Source organism: Elephas maximus, chromosome 5, assembly GCF_024166365.1.
Source record: "Elephas maximus indicus isolate mEleMax1 chromosome 5, mEleMax1 primary haplotype, whole genome shotgun sequence".
Taxonomy (NCBI): Eukaryota; Metazoa; Chordata; class Mammalia; order Proboscidea; family Elephantidae; genus Elephas; species Elephas maximus.
Genome location: NC_064823.1, coordinates 109,903,372 through 109,919,962, shown reverse-complemented (window position 1 = coordinate 109,919,962; position 16,591 = coordinate 109,903,372). Strand labels below are relative to the sequence as shown.

General features: G+C 37.8%; 1 protein-coding gene across 1 annotated transcript in view; it reads left to right on the top strand.

The window, feature by feature from the left end:
* Positions 1 to 16,591, top strand: part of DCUN1D4 (defective in cullin neddylation 1 domain containing 4) — a 97,921-nt gene that overhangs the window by 45,347 nt on the left and 35,983 nt on the right. The window contains 2 exon segments of the mRNA XM_049886258.1: positions 2,760 to 2,851; positions 11,459 to 11,529. Coding sequence (XP_049742215.1) covers positions 2,760 to 2,851; positions 11,459 to 11,529 — 163 coding nt within the window.

Genomic DNA, 16,591 nt, shown 5'->3' with positions numbered 1-16,591 from the left:
AATGAATAGAAAATACTAGCTAAAAGAAGACATACACAAGTTAGGAGATAAAAAAAAAAAAAAAACCAAGCCCATTGCCATCGAGCCAATTCCAACTCATAGCGATCCTAAAGGACAGCAGAACTGCCCCGTAGGGTTTCCAAGGAGCTGCTGGTGGATTTGAACTGCTGACCTTTTGGTTAGCAGCTCTAGCTCTTAACCATTGTACCACCAGGCCTCCTAATTTAGAAGATAGCAGATGATAGGCCACTTTGGTATAGATGTTATCATCAGGGAATTGTTAAATGCTAATCATCACATAGCATTTTGTGACTTTATAGCATTTACTGTTTTTTCACTGCAGTTTAGTATGTGAAGCCAATTTAAAAACTGGCCATTGAGTTGCAAAAGGATGAGGTACCCTAATTGGTAGCATTTCAGTAGTCATATAAGGGATGGAGAGCCATAACATTTTCTGAGCTATCATTCTTGGTCTTTTTTTTTTCCCCATATGACTTTATTTATACATCACAAAGTTTACGCATTTTAGGTGTATGATTCAGTGATTTTCGTTAAATTTGCCAACCATCACAAATCAGTTTTAGAATATCGCCATCACTCTAATTAGATTTCTGGTGCCCGTTTACATTTACATTCAATCCCTGTTCCCATCCCAGGCAACCACTATCTGTCTCTGTAGATTTGCTTTTTCTGAACATTTCATGTACAGGGTCTTCTTTCACTAAGCATAATGATTTTGAGGTTCATTCATATAGTAGTATGTATCAGTATTTCATTTCTTTTTATTGCCATTTGTGTGGTCTTGGGCTTCTTTCACTTAGCATAATGATTTTGAGGTTCATTAATACAGTAGTATGTGTAAGTATTTTGTTACCTTCTATTGTTGAATAGTACTCCATTGTATGGTCTTTGTCCTTTTTTATGTAGATTATTTTTAAGTAATTCAGATTTTTCAGTGTCACATGTAAGTCTGCAGATTATTGACCAATTAGACTGTGAGCTGAGAAGGGCGTGTGTGTGCCAGGATTAGAGTGTATCTGAATGCTTGGGACCATACTCGTCTTCATTTCCAGCCAGTAGGAAACCCTGGTGGCGTAGTGGTTAAGTGCTTTGGCTGCTAACTAAGAGGTCGGCAGTTCAAATCTGCCAGGCGCTCCTTGGAAACTCTATGGGGCAGTTCTGCTCTGTCCTGTAGGGCCGGTATGAGTTGGAATGGACTCGACGGCAGTGGGTTTGGTTTTGGTTTTGGTATGGTACTTTCTATAGGAGAAATACAAAACTGATGGCTTGCAATGTCAATACCTCAGCACCCTGTAACTGTGATCTTTTTTGGTCTTAAAACCCAGGACCTCCAATCAGAGGTTTATGCAGATATTCTGGTGAATGTTTAGGTCATGAAAAAATGCTCCTTAAAAAAAATTACATATGATTTTTATATTCTTATATCCTATACACTGTATTTTAATTTATGTAAGTAAAAACCATACTCATAAATATTTATATGCATAACAATATAGGTGGGATAACAATATAGGCAGTTTATATGTATGTAAATAAAAACCCAACAACCCATTGCCATCAAGTCGATTCTGACTCATGGTGACCCCATGTGTTACAGAGTAGAAATGCTATATAGGGTTTTCTTGGCTATAATCTTTACAGAAGCAATCGGCAGACTTTCCGCAGTGCAGCTGGGTGGATTCAAACTGCCAACCTTTAGGTTAGTAGTCAAGTGCAAGCCATTTACGCCATTCAGGGATCTTACATATATAAATAAGGGATATAAAATGTGTATGCTCATAATTTTTATATGCTTATCATCATTTTGGAGCCCTGGTTGCACAGTGGTTAAGACCTGTGGCTGCTAACCCGAAGGTCAGCAATTCAAATCCACTAGCGGCTCCTTGGAAACCCTGTGGGGCAGTTCTACTCTGTTCTATAGGGTTGCTATGAGTTGGAATCAACTCAATGGCAACAAGTTTTTTTTTTTTAATCACATTTTAAAGATAATGCCTCCTCTCCCCTCCCCATGTGAACAATACCTTGGTCGTCAGCCCTGGTTACCATGAAATAAGGAATTTCTGCAGGAGATCAGTGTGGCAGGAGGAGTGGCTCTGCTTGCTGAGTCACTTCTCCAGCTTGTGCCGAAATTTCAAGAGAATGGCAGAAGCCAGGACTTCTCTGTACTTCTCTTCCCTTAGGTTTTTAAGGTTTTACTAATCAAGAAACCCTCCAAGGGGCTTTCTCTCATCAACCTTACAGCTGGCTTTATTTTTTTCCTAGAAGGTTAGGCATGATTTGATGTTTCTTTTCATTTGCTTAATGTTCTCCTCAGTTATCCAGTATTGACAAGCTCTTCCATAGACTGTGCTCTGTGTCCAGCCTGACACGTAAGACACAGAAGCCAGGAGAGCTTAATGGAGAGGCATGAGCAATGCCTCTAGGGCCATATTTGTTCGGGCTAGTGAAGTAGAAGGGAGTACTTCAAATACCTGTTCTGTTCAGTTCTTACTGATCATTTGTTAATCAGAGAATAACTCATGTTAAGTGCTTACCATTTAATTCTATATTAGGTGTGACTGTTTTTAAAAACTGTAGTTATAAAAGCAGAGACTTCCAAATGCAGGAAATAAAATGTTTATACTTAAAATGGTGATTGAATAGATGTCTGGTATAAGTAAAAGAATAAGAATTATCTGCTACTTAAAAGGACTCAGTACCTGTATTTTAAATAACAAAACTGCCTTCTCCATTTCTAGCATGTATAGAAAATATGATTCAACTAGAATAAAGACTGAAGAAGAAGCCTTTTCAAGCAAGCGATGCTTAGAGTGGTTCTATGAATATGCAGGTAGGTTTTTTTTTTACTCATTTATATCATCCAAGACCGATTTTTATGAAAATCAAGGAGTACCTTAGAGGAGATTAAAGAATGAATGAATATGTACTTTTAGAGTTTGGTATGTGCATGTGTGTGTATATATGTGTGTTTGTGTCCCTGTGTAAGGAAGAGAAGAGGGTGGGGGCATGGTTGAAACAAATCATCAAATGTCCTATTTATAGCCAGAAGCTAAGCCAAAGAATTTGGAACACTAGAAGGAAACTGAAAAGATGAAATGCACTTGGAAGAAAAATACTTTGGATTGCTAGGAAACCTATTTAGAATGCCGATAATGAGTGATTATTTGGTTTAAGTACTAAAGTTAAAATAAGCTTTGCTGTTTTGAACCCGTACGTAGCACAATGGGATTTTTTTTTTTTTAATTAAGTGCCTCTTTTGATATTTGGCAGAGAAGGCTTGTTTTGTCATTTAAAATGTCTTAAATTCTGTCCCATTTTTGCAACCTAATTATAGTTGGTTGGATGTTATTGTGGCTGTGCGTGGTGTACAAAAAAAAAGGAAAGAAAAATTTTCACCTAAGTTTGAGCTAAAGGCTCTTTTCTCTTTTTACCTTTTCTCTTCCCCTCCTTATTTCAGGCCCTTCCACAACATATGAACTTGAGTATTCCACACCCTTTGAAACAATTTTCCTGCCGTCCGTCTCTCTCTATTCTCAACCAGGTTTCATGTGCCTCCTGTTATCTTCCTTTAATAAAACACACAAAACAGGTCATATCATTCCTAATAATCCACTGTCCCCTCCCCCAGCTTTAAAATCTCTGCTACCTAGAGGATAAAAGGACAACTAACTTGCTGTCCCTTTGTCTGGAGTACTTTTCTTTACTTTTCCGTCTGATAAGCTGCCATGTATTTCTTAAGCACCTTAGTTAACTTAATAGTCCTCATTGTACTCCCACAGGACAGTGTTTATACCTTGTTTTGGTACCTTCTTATTGAGTCTCAAAACTAGGATTACCCCTGTGTCCTGATTTTGCTCTCCCCCCCACCCCCCTTCTAATAACAGCCTTGCCCCTTTGGTCCCAGAGATTGGTCCAAGGGGCTGGCAGGTAACCCAGGCCAGACCAGTGAGACAAAATCTCTGGGGGCTTTCAGATTGAAGTTGGGAGAAGAGCATCTTCCCTTTCTGGTGGTGGGGTTGAAAGGATGCTATCCTAATTCAGCAGTTCTCTGGAGCTGTGTAAGCCACCTCACTGTCTTTCTAATGAACTATCCTTCCTTTAGCTAGTTTGCACTGGATTTTGTTCACAGGCCATGGACACTAGAACAAACACTTATATAGTATTAGAGTTTGTTTTCATGTCTACTTCATTAGAGTGTATTTCTCTTGAAGATGTTTTGTATTCCTACTTCCTAGCAAAAGTGGTTGGCACTTTACCAGGTGTTTAGTAAACAGGTGCTGAATGAATGAGGAGTTTATCATATTCTTATCGCTTTGATTATGGTGATCTTCTGCTTTTCTATATTGGTTCACATTTATTATTACAGTAATAATATTATAAAAAGTAAATTCTAAACAGAGAAAAATACATTTAATTCTGTGATCATAAAACAGCTGTTTTGATGTGTGTGTGTGTCTTCCTCTATAAGCAAACATAAGTTTTTCCATAGTATAAGCCACAGTTTTTGTTTTTTAAGACAGCAGGGTACAATTTTCCAACTTGTTTGACCCTCTTGGGCAAAAGATGACGTTTTGGGAATAAAGATTAAGCCACATGATTTAGGTTCTTCAAGATCCCTGCTGGCTGGTTCCTTGTAATTCATACCTGCAAGGAGTTTGTCTGGCTTTCCCCATTTTTTCCTCCTCCCCACTTTTTGTGCATACTTTTCGTGTATTTTCATCAGGAAGGAAAATGGCTTGAAACTGGTTATAACTGAAGGTCCCAACTGGTATCTGCTGTCATTTTGAATATCCCAACCACATGAATCAAAACTTGTAGGTCAGCATTAATCAGGAAAACTAAATGTGAGAAGAACCAGGGCGACTGACAGGTTGTGCTATAGGATGAGTCCTTGGGAGTAGGCTGTGAGGCCACAGGCCCCCTAGATACTAGAGTGAGGAGGGCTTTAACACCCACTCAGTAGCTGCGGTGTGTTCATCCTCCCTAGGAGAAAGCCACCTGGTCTTTGCTCAGTATAAATGTTGACTGCCCATGCTTTAATCTGGAGTGGGGGCAGGAGGGAGTAGGGGTCTGGTTTCAGATGGATGGAGCTTTGGTTTTTCCCAGGGTTTTCAGTTTCACCTCTCTCTCCTGCTGTCTGCTCTCCATGGCATCTGCTGCCTGAGCCCAGCTCTTCCCCAGCTTCTGTCTGACCAGTTAACTACAGGCCTCCTTTGCAGCCTTCTCATAGCACATTCTAAAATGCAGCCTCTCACCTTTTTTTTTTTTTTTTTTTTATCCCTGCCAACTCAAATTCTGACTCCCAGAAATTTAATAAATAAAACTTCCTACTTTGGGGGCTCTTCCTCCTGTTCTTTGTGGTTATAGGTTTACTTCTTTTTGGCACTTATAGTTCTCTGTGATTTAGAAAGGACAAGAGTCAGATGTGTCATTTAGACTTCCACCTGAAAGTGGAATCCCATTTCTTTTCACTTAGCATTAAATAATCAGTTTTACATAAATAATTTAATGATTCCCACTTTCTGAAATATATCTAAGAGTAAGGAATTCAGCCACGTAGGTGCCAAAATTGATTTCACAGAGTTACTGCGCTAAAGCTCATATTCATAGGTCGTAAGAGTTCCACAAGCCATGGCTGTAGGTCCTTACTCTTTCTTTTGGATTCAGTTATATAACAGAATTGTTCCTTGGTTTCCCACAATCAGATTAGGGACCAGGAACAGGTGCTGGAGTTAGGCATGGACAGTTACAAAAGGTGACAAAATAGACAGTGAGGGAAAAGGTATTAAAAGACTACCACAGGAGACAATGTGGGGGCCCATTTGCTTCAGTGACGCAGTACAATGTAATTCTGGAAACTTTAGTGTGAGGTTCGTGGGCCACCATGAAAAGGTTAAACATGTTTAGTTAGGGGCTTCTGCTTAAGATGGTAGATGTCGGTATAGCTGTGTTTCCAAGTGTAGCTCCAGTACCTTGTCATCCTGGACGTTCCATAGCTTATTATTTTAGGTAAATTTGTTGTGTTTTGTTTTGCAAAACTGTCTCCCTCAAGCTCCAGCTTCTGTCTGACCAGTTAACTACAGCCCTCCTCTGCAGCCTTCTCTTAACACATTCGAGCATGCAAACATTCTGGAGTGCACACACATGTATATATTTATATTTGAATGTATAAAACAAAGCATTTTGTTTAGCACATTTGTGGTTAAAAGGAAAATAATGGGCATGAGGAAAAAGTATTTGCTTTGGCTAGCTTGTGAGGAAGGACCTGATTTTGGACTTTAGGGACTAATACTTTGTGTTACCTAGTGGTGTATTTGTTATCTTGCTTGACAAAGTTTATTGTCTGAATTTTGCAAGGGAATCAATTTAATGTAAATACAATCAAAATCCAAACAAACGGTATATTACAACTAGATCTAAATGTGTGCGTGGAAAAGGTAATGAAAAAAAAAGAAAAAGTTGTGTTAGGTGGAGGGATTATGGGTAACTTTTAAATAAGGTTTATAAGCAAGCTATATTTTACCATTTTGAGAATGAAATATTACTTTTGGTAGAGCAATGCCATTGCAAATCATACTCTACGAACACACATGGGTGTTTGTATACATAATATAATAACATCATTGTACAGAATTTGGAAGAAGGAAAAAAAATGGATAACTTAATGTTACCACTGCAAAGTGTATTTCAGTAAACCTTTCTTGAGGGCTCACTATGTGCCAGGCTCTGGAATGTAGACAACAGAGTCACTATGCTCAGAGTTCATTATCTGGCATGGCAAACTCACATATAAATCAAGAAGCATCTTACAATGGATATTGTAAGAAAAGGGAGGCAGTAGCCAGGTTAGAGAGTGCGAGAGGGAAGAGCAAGCTGGGAGACAACCAAGCTGTGGGCAAAGGCATGAGGAAGCCACGTGGTTTGGTACGCTCAAGTATAGGGTGTAGAGAAAGAGCCTTATTAAATCAGGAAGGCTAGAAACCAACTACAGAAGAATCAAAAAAAAATGATAAAGTAACTTTTTTTCTCCAGCTCTATGCAACCACATCCAGTGAGTTATATCAGTAGATAGCAAAAAGCTGTCTGTTCCTGATTTTAAAAACAAACAAAACCTCTTAGCAGAATAGGAATAATTGGATATTTCCTTATCAGAGTAATTACTTTTTAATATCACAATTTAAATACCTTATAGTAGTGGAATGGGGAAAAGAACCATGGTACATGCAGGTACATGCATGTATACACATGTATATGTGCATACAGTAATGTAAAATGTATCAATTAAAAAGAATAAAGTAGATGTATAGGCGCTCTCACTGGAAGATTAGTCAATACCTTAAGTGAAAAAACAAGGTATAGAGTTATAGGTTCAGCATGAACCCATGTGTGTAAACAAATAAACTGCCTTTCATTATATATTTGCATATACATATATACATAGCAAAAAAGATCAGGGAAAATACATGCGTAACTGGTAAGAAAAGGGAGAAGGAGGGTTTTCTTCCGTTTTACTGTTTATTTTACCCTACACCTTCTGTATTTTAGAATTATTTGCAATGAGACTATATTATTGTATTGCTCGGGTGATATACTTGCCTATGCACGTGTGGCTATGTGCACTGTCAGACCCAAAGCTAGCGACATAACAAATGATGAAGTGCTAAATGCATTCTCATTTGAGTGAGGAATGAGATGAGGGTGCCCATTCTCACTCCTCTTGTTGCCGTTGCTGTTAGACAAGAGAAAGAAATAAGGGGCGTAAATATTGGAAAGCAGGAGACAAAGATGATCATTGCATGAAAATGAAATGATTAAAAGTGATTGTATACCTGTAAAACCAAAGAGCATTACCTGGACAAACTTAGAAACCCTAAGTAAATATATATATATTCCATATTTAGGGATTCTATAGATGGAATATTTGGGGAAGGATACTTAAAGATCTTTATAAATAGTTGTCTTTGGAAGTAGGGGATGAGTTAGAGGGGAACATTCGCTTTCCAAAACATTTATTTACTTCTACTTTTAAATGAAAATTTTTTATCATGTTCATACATTAATATAGCAAAAAAACGACTAAATTAAAAAAAAAAATTTATTTCTCCCTAAAAAAAAGAATCAGGTTAAGAAAAATAGGAATAAACAGGAAAAAAGTCCAAGAAGATAAAAGGGGAAAAAGAAATCCTAGACTACTTATACATATATGTATATATTTATATTTGAATATATAAAACAAAGCACTTTATATAACACACTTGTGATTAAAAGGAATTTTTTTTTTAATGGCTTTGGCTAGATTATGAGGAAGGGCATGAGTTGGGTGACTTTAGGGGAGCCATTATATATCTAATATATAATTAAAGGGTTTGAAGCAGAGATGTGACATAAGACTTTCAAACAAGCTTTTCAGGTGAACAGCTACCTTATACATGCTTTTATAGTGCTATTATCACTTGTATGCATTAGCTCTCTTTCTGAGACCGTAAGCTCATGGCAGACAGAGACCATATTTTATTCATCTTTGTACCCTTTGGGGAAACCCTGGTGGTGTAGCAGTTAAGTGCTACGGCTGCTAACCAAAAGGTCGGCAGTTCATATTCGCCAGGCGCTCCTTGGAAACTCCATGGGCCAGTTCTACTCTGTCCTGTAGGGTCGCTATGAGTCGGAATTGACTCGACAGCACTGGGTTTGGTTTGGGTTTGGTTTTGTACCCTTGGAAACTACCCCCATGTGTAGTCCCAGGGATGTGTTGAGTAAATGTATCAAGGTGGATTCTGCTGGACTTGGCAACTTGCTGGGTCCAGAAGCTATGGGAAGATTGTTGAGTAATTTCTGTATTCTAGTATTTGTTCACTCATTCAGTAAACCTTTATTGAGCAACTACTCTTGCCAGATGGTATGCTGAGGTTGTAGGAGGACATTGGCTCTTTCACTTTAGGAGCTTAGAGGAAATTTTAAGGCAGCGTGCTATATGCGAGAGAACCGTTCCTAGCATTTAGTGGAGTTATGGAGAAGGGATGCCTGACCCAGCCTCTGCAGATGGGGTGGGAGATTGGGAGGATTTCCTGTCTGGTACACTGTCTGGTTTCAGAGGGAGTTAGCCAGGTAAGATGGGGAAGAGGATGTGGAAGGGAATGAGAGGAAGATCATCGGAGGCCACAGAGTAATATGGTGTTGGATATGTCTTAGGATGTGTGTGTGGAGCAAAACCACAGGTAAGTAGGCATTTCTTTAATGTATATTCATTCAGCAAACATTTGTTGACGCAGTCAAGAAATGTAAGACTCAGTTAAGAAATATTTAGAAGGTAAAGTTGGTAGCACACCTGATGATTGACTAGCTGTTGGATTGCTGGAGAAGGGAGAATCCAGGGTGACTTCTAGGTTTTTATTTCTGGTGGCACCACCAGTTAGGACTACAGGAGGATATGCAGGCTTGGCATGGAGAAATGATTGACTCAGTTTTTGTGAGGTGGAGTTTGAACATGTGAAATGCAGTAGTAGGTTTGGAGCAGAAGATAAGTTTAGTTATGGCAGTTGAACAGGAGGTGGCAAGTGGGATAGCCAGGTGGTGATGTGTGGTAGACAGTCCAAAAGTAAGGGGGAAAATATGGACTAGAAAAAGATCTGGGTAGTGTCTGAAGCTTTGCGTATGGTTGAAATATCATTAGGAGAGTATATAGAATGGACTAGAAGAGGATTAAGGATGGAACTCTGCACATGAAATTTAAGGAGTTGGAGGAAGGAAAGGGACCCATTAAGAAGCCAAAAGAGTAGAGATAGGAAAACCAGATGAAAGAGGGTGTTTCCAGAAGCCATGAGGGGAAACATTTTTATGAAGAAAGACTTGCTTCAGATTTTCAAATGTCCCAGAGAGGTCAAATAAAATAAGGACTGAACATGTCTAATAGATTTGACAATTAGGAAGCTATTGGTGACTTTGGCAAGACGAGTTTCAATGGAGAGATAGGAACGAACCAAATCGGAGTGGGTGAAGAATGAATGGGAGGTAAAGCAGAGACAAAACTTTTCGACAGTTCTTTCAGGAAGAAACAGAGCTAAAGCCAGAGCAGGAAGAAGCAGGGTTTATTATCTTTATCAAGAACAAAAACACTATTTGAATTTTTTCCATGTAAAAGAAATATTTATGTTATTTCCTAATTTTATAAAGAATATTATGTGGTTCTTTGCTGACCATATTTCCAAAAATTAATGTATGTATTGAAATTACTACCAAAATAAAAATAGAGCTTTAATCCACTTTAAAAAGCAGGAATTGAATTTAGGTAGCCTTAGTTTTGGGCATAAATGATAAGATGTATATCCCACGTCCAGAGGTTGAAGCACATACCTATGTATTCCTTTAAATGAGCAGAATAGAATACTTAAAAAAATATAACTGAAATTCTGGAATATTTTTCCATTTATACTTGAAGTGTGGATTTTTTTCTTCAGAAAGGAATTATGGTCTCTACAAAGGACTTGAATAGATATTTCTCCAAAGAAGATACACAAATGGCTGATAAGCACATGGAAAGATGTTCAGCATCATTAGTTATTAGGGAAATGCAACTCAAAACCACAGTGAGATACACTTCACACCTGCTAGGGTGGCTATTATTTAAAAAAAAAAAAAAGGAAAATACCAAGTGTTAGGGAGGATGTGGAGAAAAATTTGAACCCTCATGCATTGCTGATGGGAATGAAAAATGGTTCAGCCTCAGTGGAAAACATTTTGACAGTTCTTCAAAAAGTTGAACATAGAATTGACCATATGACCAGCAATTCCACTCCTAGATATATACTCAAAGAACTGAAAACAGGGACTCAAACAGATACTTGTACACCAATGTTCATTGCAGTATTATTCACAATAGCCAAAAAGTGGAAACAATTCAAGTGCCTGTTGACATGAATGGACAAACAAAATGTGGTACATACCTACAATGGAACATTACTCAGCCGTAAAGAGAAATGAAGTCCTGATACATGCTACAACGTGGATGAACCTTGAAAACATTATGCTAAGTAAAATAAACCTGACACAAAAGGACAGCTATTGTATGATTCTTCTTAAATCTTTCATAGAAACAGGAAGTAGATTAGAGATTATCAGGTACTGGGGGAGGGGGTGAAAAATGGGAAGTTGCTGCTTAAAACGTACAGAGTTTCTATTTGGGGTGATGAAAAAGTTTTGGAAATAAATAGTGGTGATTATTGCACTACATTGTGAATACAATGTCATTGAATTATACACTTAAAATGATTAAATAGCAAGTGTTATATATTTTTTACCTCAAGAAGATAATAAAAGGAGTTATGGCCTTTAAGTTTTACTTGGTTTTAGTTTGATAATAAGTATTTTGACAGTATAAGGCTATCACAGTACAGTGTACATGGTTGGACTTGACTGATGTAAAATGGCATTTCATTTGCAGGTACTGATGATGTTGTAGGTCCTGAAGGCATGGAGAAATTTTGTGAAGACATTGGTGTTGAACCAGAAAATGTAAGTCTAATTTAAAACAATTTTTGCTTAAGCTTCAACAATGAAATGAGTACATGGTTTTTATCACCTAACCAAGTATTAAAAGCTCTAATGTCAAACTAATGAACTCTTAGAAAATGTGACAAGGTATATAGTAATAGATGTTTTTTTATTTACATTTGGTCTGCATAATTTCTCATCTATAGTAGGTTTAAACAAAGTCATTTGCCACTTTGGCACACATCTTTCAAATGTGAAGGCATCGAAAGTTTTTTTTTTTTTTTTTAATACAGAGTATTATGCTAGAATGACATGACATACTAATTTTTCAATTCTGAGGAGAGGAGTGCTTTTAGAAAATGCATCAATCTCTTGATGGATTTTGTTTTATGGAATATATTTCTTGGTGGGATTACTTTTTTACGACAAGAAAACTTTTCTAATTCTTTCGGTTTTTAATATTGCGTACAATTAAATAATATGTTTGGGATGTAAGATTTGGTGAGTTTCAGAATTTTCCTGTAAGGACTCTGAAAGGGTTAAATTCTTAATTGCAAGATAATAGTGGATGTTCATTTGTTATAAAAGTAAATATAAAAAGAACAAATTGGTGAATCGGTTCTTTTTTTTTTTTTCCTTAGATCTTTTGTCCCTTGACAAATAAAGCAATAATGAAGAAGTGAAAGAGTGTTAGTTTTTATGAGGCAGTCTACAAAATAAGTCCTAATTATAATTTGATTTGTAAGCAAAATATTTTGTGATTGGGTGGTATAACTACAGTCATTTCTTCTCTCGTTTTACTTCTTATATCTAAAAGGAAAAGAAAGCAATGGTGCAGGATAAAGTAATTAAACTAGGTATTTAAAAAGTACTTTGGATATGTGTACCTACAGTGACAGATCAGCTGGGGGGACCGAGTCACAGTGTCCTGTTTAACTTTGTCTCCCTCAGTAGTTGTTTGAGCTGAATGCAGAGTTTGTCCAGGACTTTGAATAATTATACATGAGGGCTTTGAGTTGTAGTTATCAAGAATTTTTCATACCTCTTTTGCTTTCATTTGCCTGTAGCTTCAAAAGTGATTACTCTTTAGTGTAGATACTATTTCCTTTAAAAAAAAAACTAGAAGCTATTTTATATAGCTTAATTATTTTTGCTTAATTCTTAGCACCTTGTTATTGTTGAATTTTTTTCCCCATTCACATGTCTCTTGTAATGCTAAGATGAAAAATTATGCCCATACAAGTGATCTGGCTCATTAACTATGCAGTTTAATATTACGTTAGCCACTAATTTAACAAGATTGTCCTAGATCCCTAGTGAATTTATGACCTGGAAGCGATCTCAAGAGTTCTTTCCCTTCGTTCAGCCTGTTTCCAAGTCATCTGATACACGTGCACGTGTCATGCCTTTGAAGAATACTAGGAATTGAGACTTAACACTGTTTTCTTTAAATTTTCTTATGCTTACCATTTCTGGGCCTTTGTACCCCTCCCCCATACACTTTAAATTTTCTAATGAGTCTTTGGAATATCTTCTAACTTCTTACATGGACTTTTTTCATATGTGTATATATAATATACATATAACCAAAAAAACCCAAACCCATTGCTGTCAAGTCGATTCCAATTCGTAGTGACCCTATAAGACAGAGTAGAACTGCCCCATAGGATTTCCAAGGAGCGCCTGGTGGATTCGAATTGCTCACCTTTTGGTTAGCAGCCGTAGCACTTACGCACTACACCATCATGGTTTCCTTTGTCTAAATCATCTTTTTTTTTTTTTTAATAAGTATGTGGCATCTTTAACTTGTCTGTGGAAAGAGACGATGGAAAAGCTCAATATCATTAGTCAGAACAAGGCCAGGGGCCAACTGTGGAACACACCATCAGTTGCTCATATGCAAGTTCAAGTTGACACTGAAGAAAATCAGAGCAAGTCCACGAGAGCCAAAATATGACCTTGAGTATATCCCATCTGAATTTAGAGACCATCTGAAGAATAGATTTGATGCATTGAACACTAGTGACCGAAGACCAGACGAGTTGTGGAATGACATCAAGGACATCATCCATGAAGAAAGCAAGAGGTCATTGAAAAGACAGGAAAGAAAGAAAAGACCAAATGGATGTCAGAGGAGACTCTGAAACTTGCTTTCGAGTGTCGAGCAGCTAAAGCAAAAGGAAGAATTGATGAAATAAAAGAACTGAGCAGAAGATTTCAAAGGGCATCTCGAGAAGACAAAGTATACTATTATAATAACATGTGGAAAGAGCTGGAGATGGAAAACCAAAAGTGAAGGACACGCTCGGCATTTCTCAAGCTGAAAGAACTGAAGAAAAAATTCAAGCCTCGAATTGCAGTAGTGAAGGATTCTATGGGGAAGGTATTAAACGATGCAGGAAGCATCAAAAGACAATGGAAGGAATACACAGAGTCATTATACCAAAAAGAATTAGTCGATGTTCAACCATTTTGAGAGGTGGCATATGATCAGGAACCGATGGTACTGAAGGAAGAAGTCCAAGCTGCTCTGAAGACATTGGTGAAAAACAAGGCTCTAGGAATTGATGGAATATCAATGGAGATGTTTCAACAAATGGATGCAGTGGTGGAGGTGCTCACTTGTCTATGCCAAGAAATATGGAAGACAGCTTCCTGGCCAACTGACTGGAAGAGATCCATATTTATGCCTATACTCAAGAAAGGTGATCCAACTGAATGTGGAAATTATAGAATAATATCAGTAATATCACACACAAGCAAAATTTTGCTGAAGATCATTCAAAAACGGCTGCAGCAGCATATTGACAGGGAATTGCCAGAAATTCAGGCCGGTTTCAGAAGAGGACGTGGAACCAGGGATATCAATGCTGATGTCAGATGGATCCTGGCTGAAAGCAGAGAATAGCAGAAGGATGTTTACCTGTGTTTTATTGATTATGCAAAGGCATTCTACTGTGTGGATCATAACAAATTATGGATAACATTGCGGAGAACGGGAATTCCAGAACACTTAATTGTGCTCATGAGGAACCTTTGCATAGATCAAGAGGCAGTTGTTCGGACAGAACAAGGGGATACTGATTGGTTTAAGGTCAGGAAAGGTGTGTGTCAGGGTTGTATTCTTTCACCATACCCAATCTGTATGCTGAGAAAATAATCCGAGAAGCTGGACTGTATGAAGAAGAAGAGGGCAACAGGATTGGAGGAAGACTCATTAACAACCTGCGTTATGCAGATGACACAACCGTACTTCCTTGAAGTGAAGAGGACTTGAAGCACTTACTAATAAAGATCAAAGACCACAGCCTTCAGTATGGATTGCACCTCAACATAAAGAAAACAAAAATCCTCACAACTGGACCAGTGAGCAACATCATGATAACTGGAGAAAAGATCGAAGTTGTCAAGGATTTCATTTTACTTGGATCCATAATCAACAGCCGTGGAAGCAGCAGTCAAGAGATCAAAAGATGCATTGCATTGGGTAAATCTGCTGCAAAGGACCTCTTCAAAGTGTTGAAGAGCAAAGATGTCACCTCGAAGACTAAGGTGTGCCTGACCCAAGCCGTAGTATTTTCAATCGCATAATATGCATGCGAAAGCTGGACAATAAATAAGGAAGACTGAAAAAGAATTGACATCTTTGAATTGTGGTGTTGGCGAAGAATATTGAATATACCATGGACTGCCAAAAGAACGAACAAATCTGTCTTGGAAGAAGTACAGCCAGAATGCTCCTTAGAGGCAAGGATGGTGAGACTGTGTCTTACGTCCTTTGGACTTGTTGTCAGGAGGGATCAGTCCCTGGAGAAGGACATCATGCTTGGCAGAGTACAGGGTCAGTGGAGAAGAGGAAGACCCTCAACGAGGTGGATTGACACAGTGGCTGCAACAATGAGCTCAAGCATAACAATGGTTGTGAGGATGGCTCAGGACTGGGCAGTGTTTTGTTCTGTTATGCGCAGGGTTGCTATGAGTTGGAACCGACTCGACAGCATCTAACAACAGCAACAACAACAACAGACAAATGAGTATAGATAGGTTTTGAGGAACACACGTACATAGTTTGCATTAAAAATTGTGGGTTAGTTCACAATTCATTTATTGGTAAATGGACATACAGGAGTCAGAATTCTAAGAAAGGCAGAGGTATGAGATGGGGAAAGTCCACTAATATGTGAATAGTTTGAGGAACATGAACCCCTTCAGTTTGGGAAGTTTTTCTTAGTAGTTCATTGGTCTCTAAGTCACCAATTTTAACCTGTTTTAATAATCTTATTTTGTGATAATGTGTATAATATGTAGAAAAATTGGTTTACTGATCAGTTCTAGTAATCTTCCTAGTAATCTAGCTTTTTTTTTTAAATCTAAAAAACTTAACGACTTTTTAAAAAAAAATAGGTATGCACTGATTTAATTGATATTTGATGAAAGGTCCTAAAAATTGAGTGGGTTTTCCCAGATGTTCATTTCTGAAGTGATGGAGTTAGCTTCAAGGCAAAAGCTTTTCATTCACACTTACCTTATAAATTAGGCAAAGCTGGTAATTTGTAGTCTGCAGTTTAGCTTATTGGCAAACAGATAAAAGGAGGACAAACCTGAACTCCTAAATACTCTTGACTGGGAGTTTTTAGTGTATGGTTTGGTTCTGGGAGGCTCATTAAAACATTTAAAATGATTTCTAAGTGATTGGTTGCCTCATTATTTCATGTTTATATATCCCAGTTCCTTTCATCACCATCATCTGATCCGGTTGGGCATATGGATGGTTCGACAGTTTTTATAGTAGCTGAAATGAAGCCTTAGGTCCTGTGTTTAAAAAAAGTCAAAATTAACTGCCAAATGTGGCTGGTATGCTACTCCTGGGCCACATGTAGTATAGAAACACCTTTTATTTTCTTCCCACTGCATTTTTTTGTTATAACAAATGAAGCTGAGCACATCAACAGTGTATGCATGATCCCCAAAAAGGACTTGTGTGTTCCTTATATATGAATAAGGAACTTGGTGGTACAGTGGTTAAAGCACTCAGCTGCTAAACAAAAGGTCGGCAGTTAAAGATGTGGTAGTCTGCTTCCAT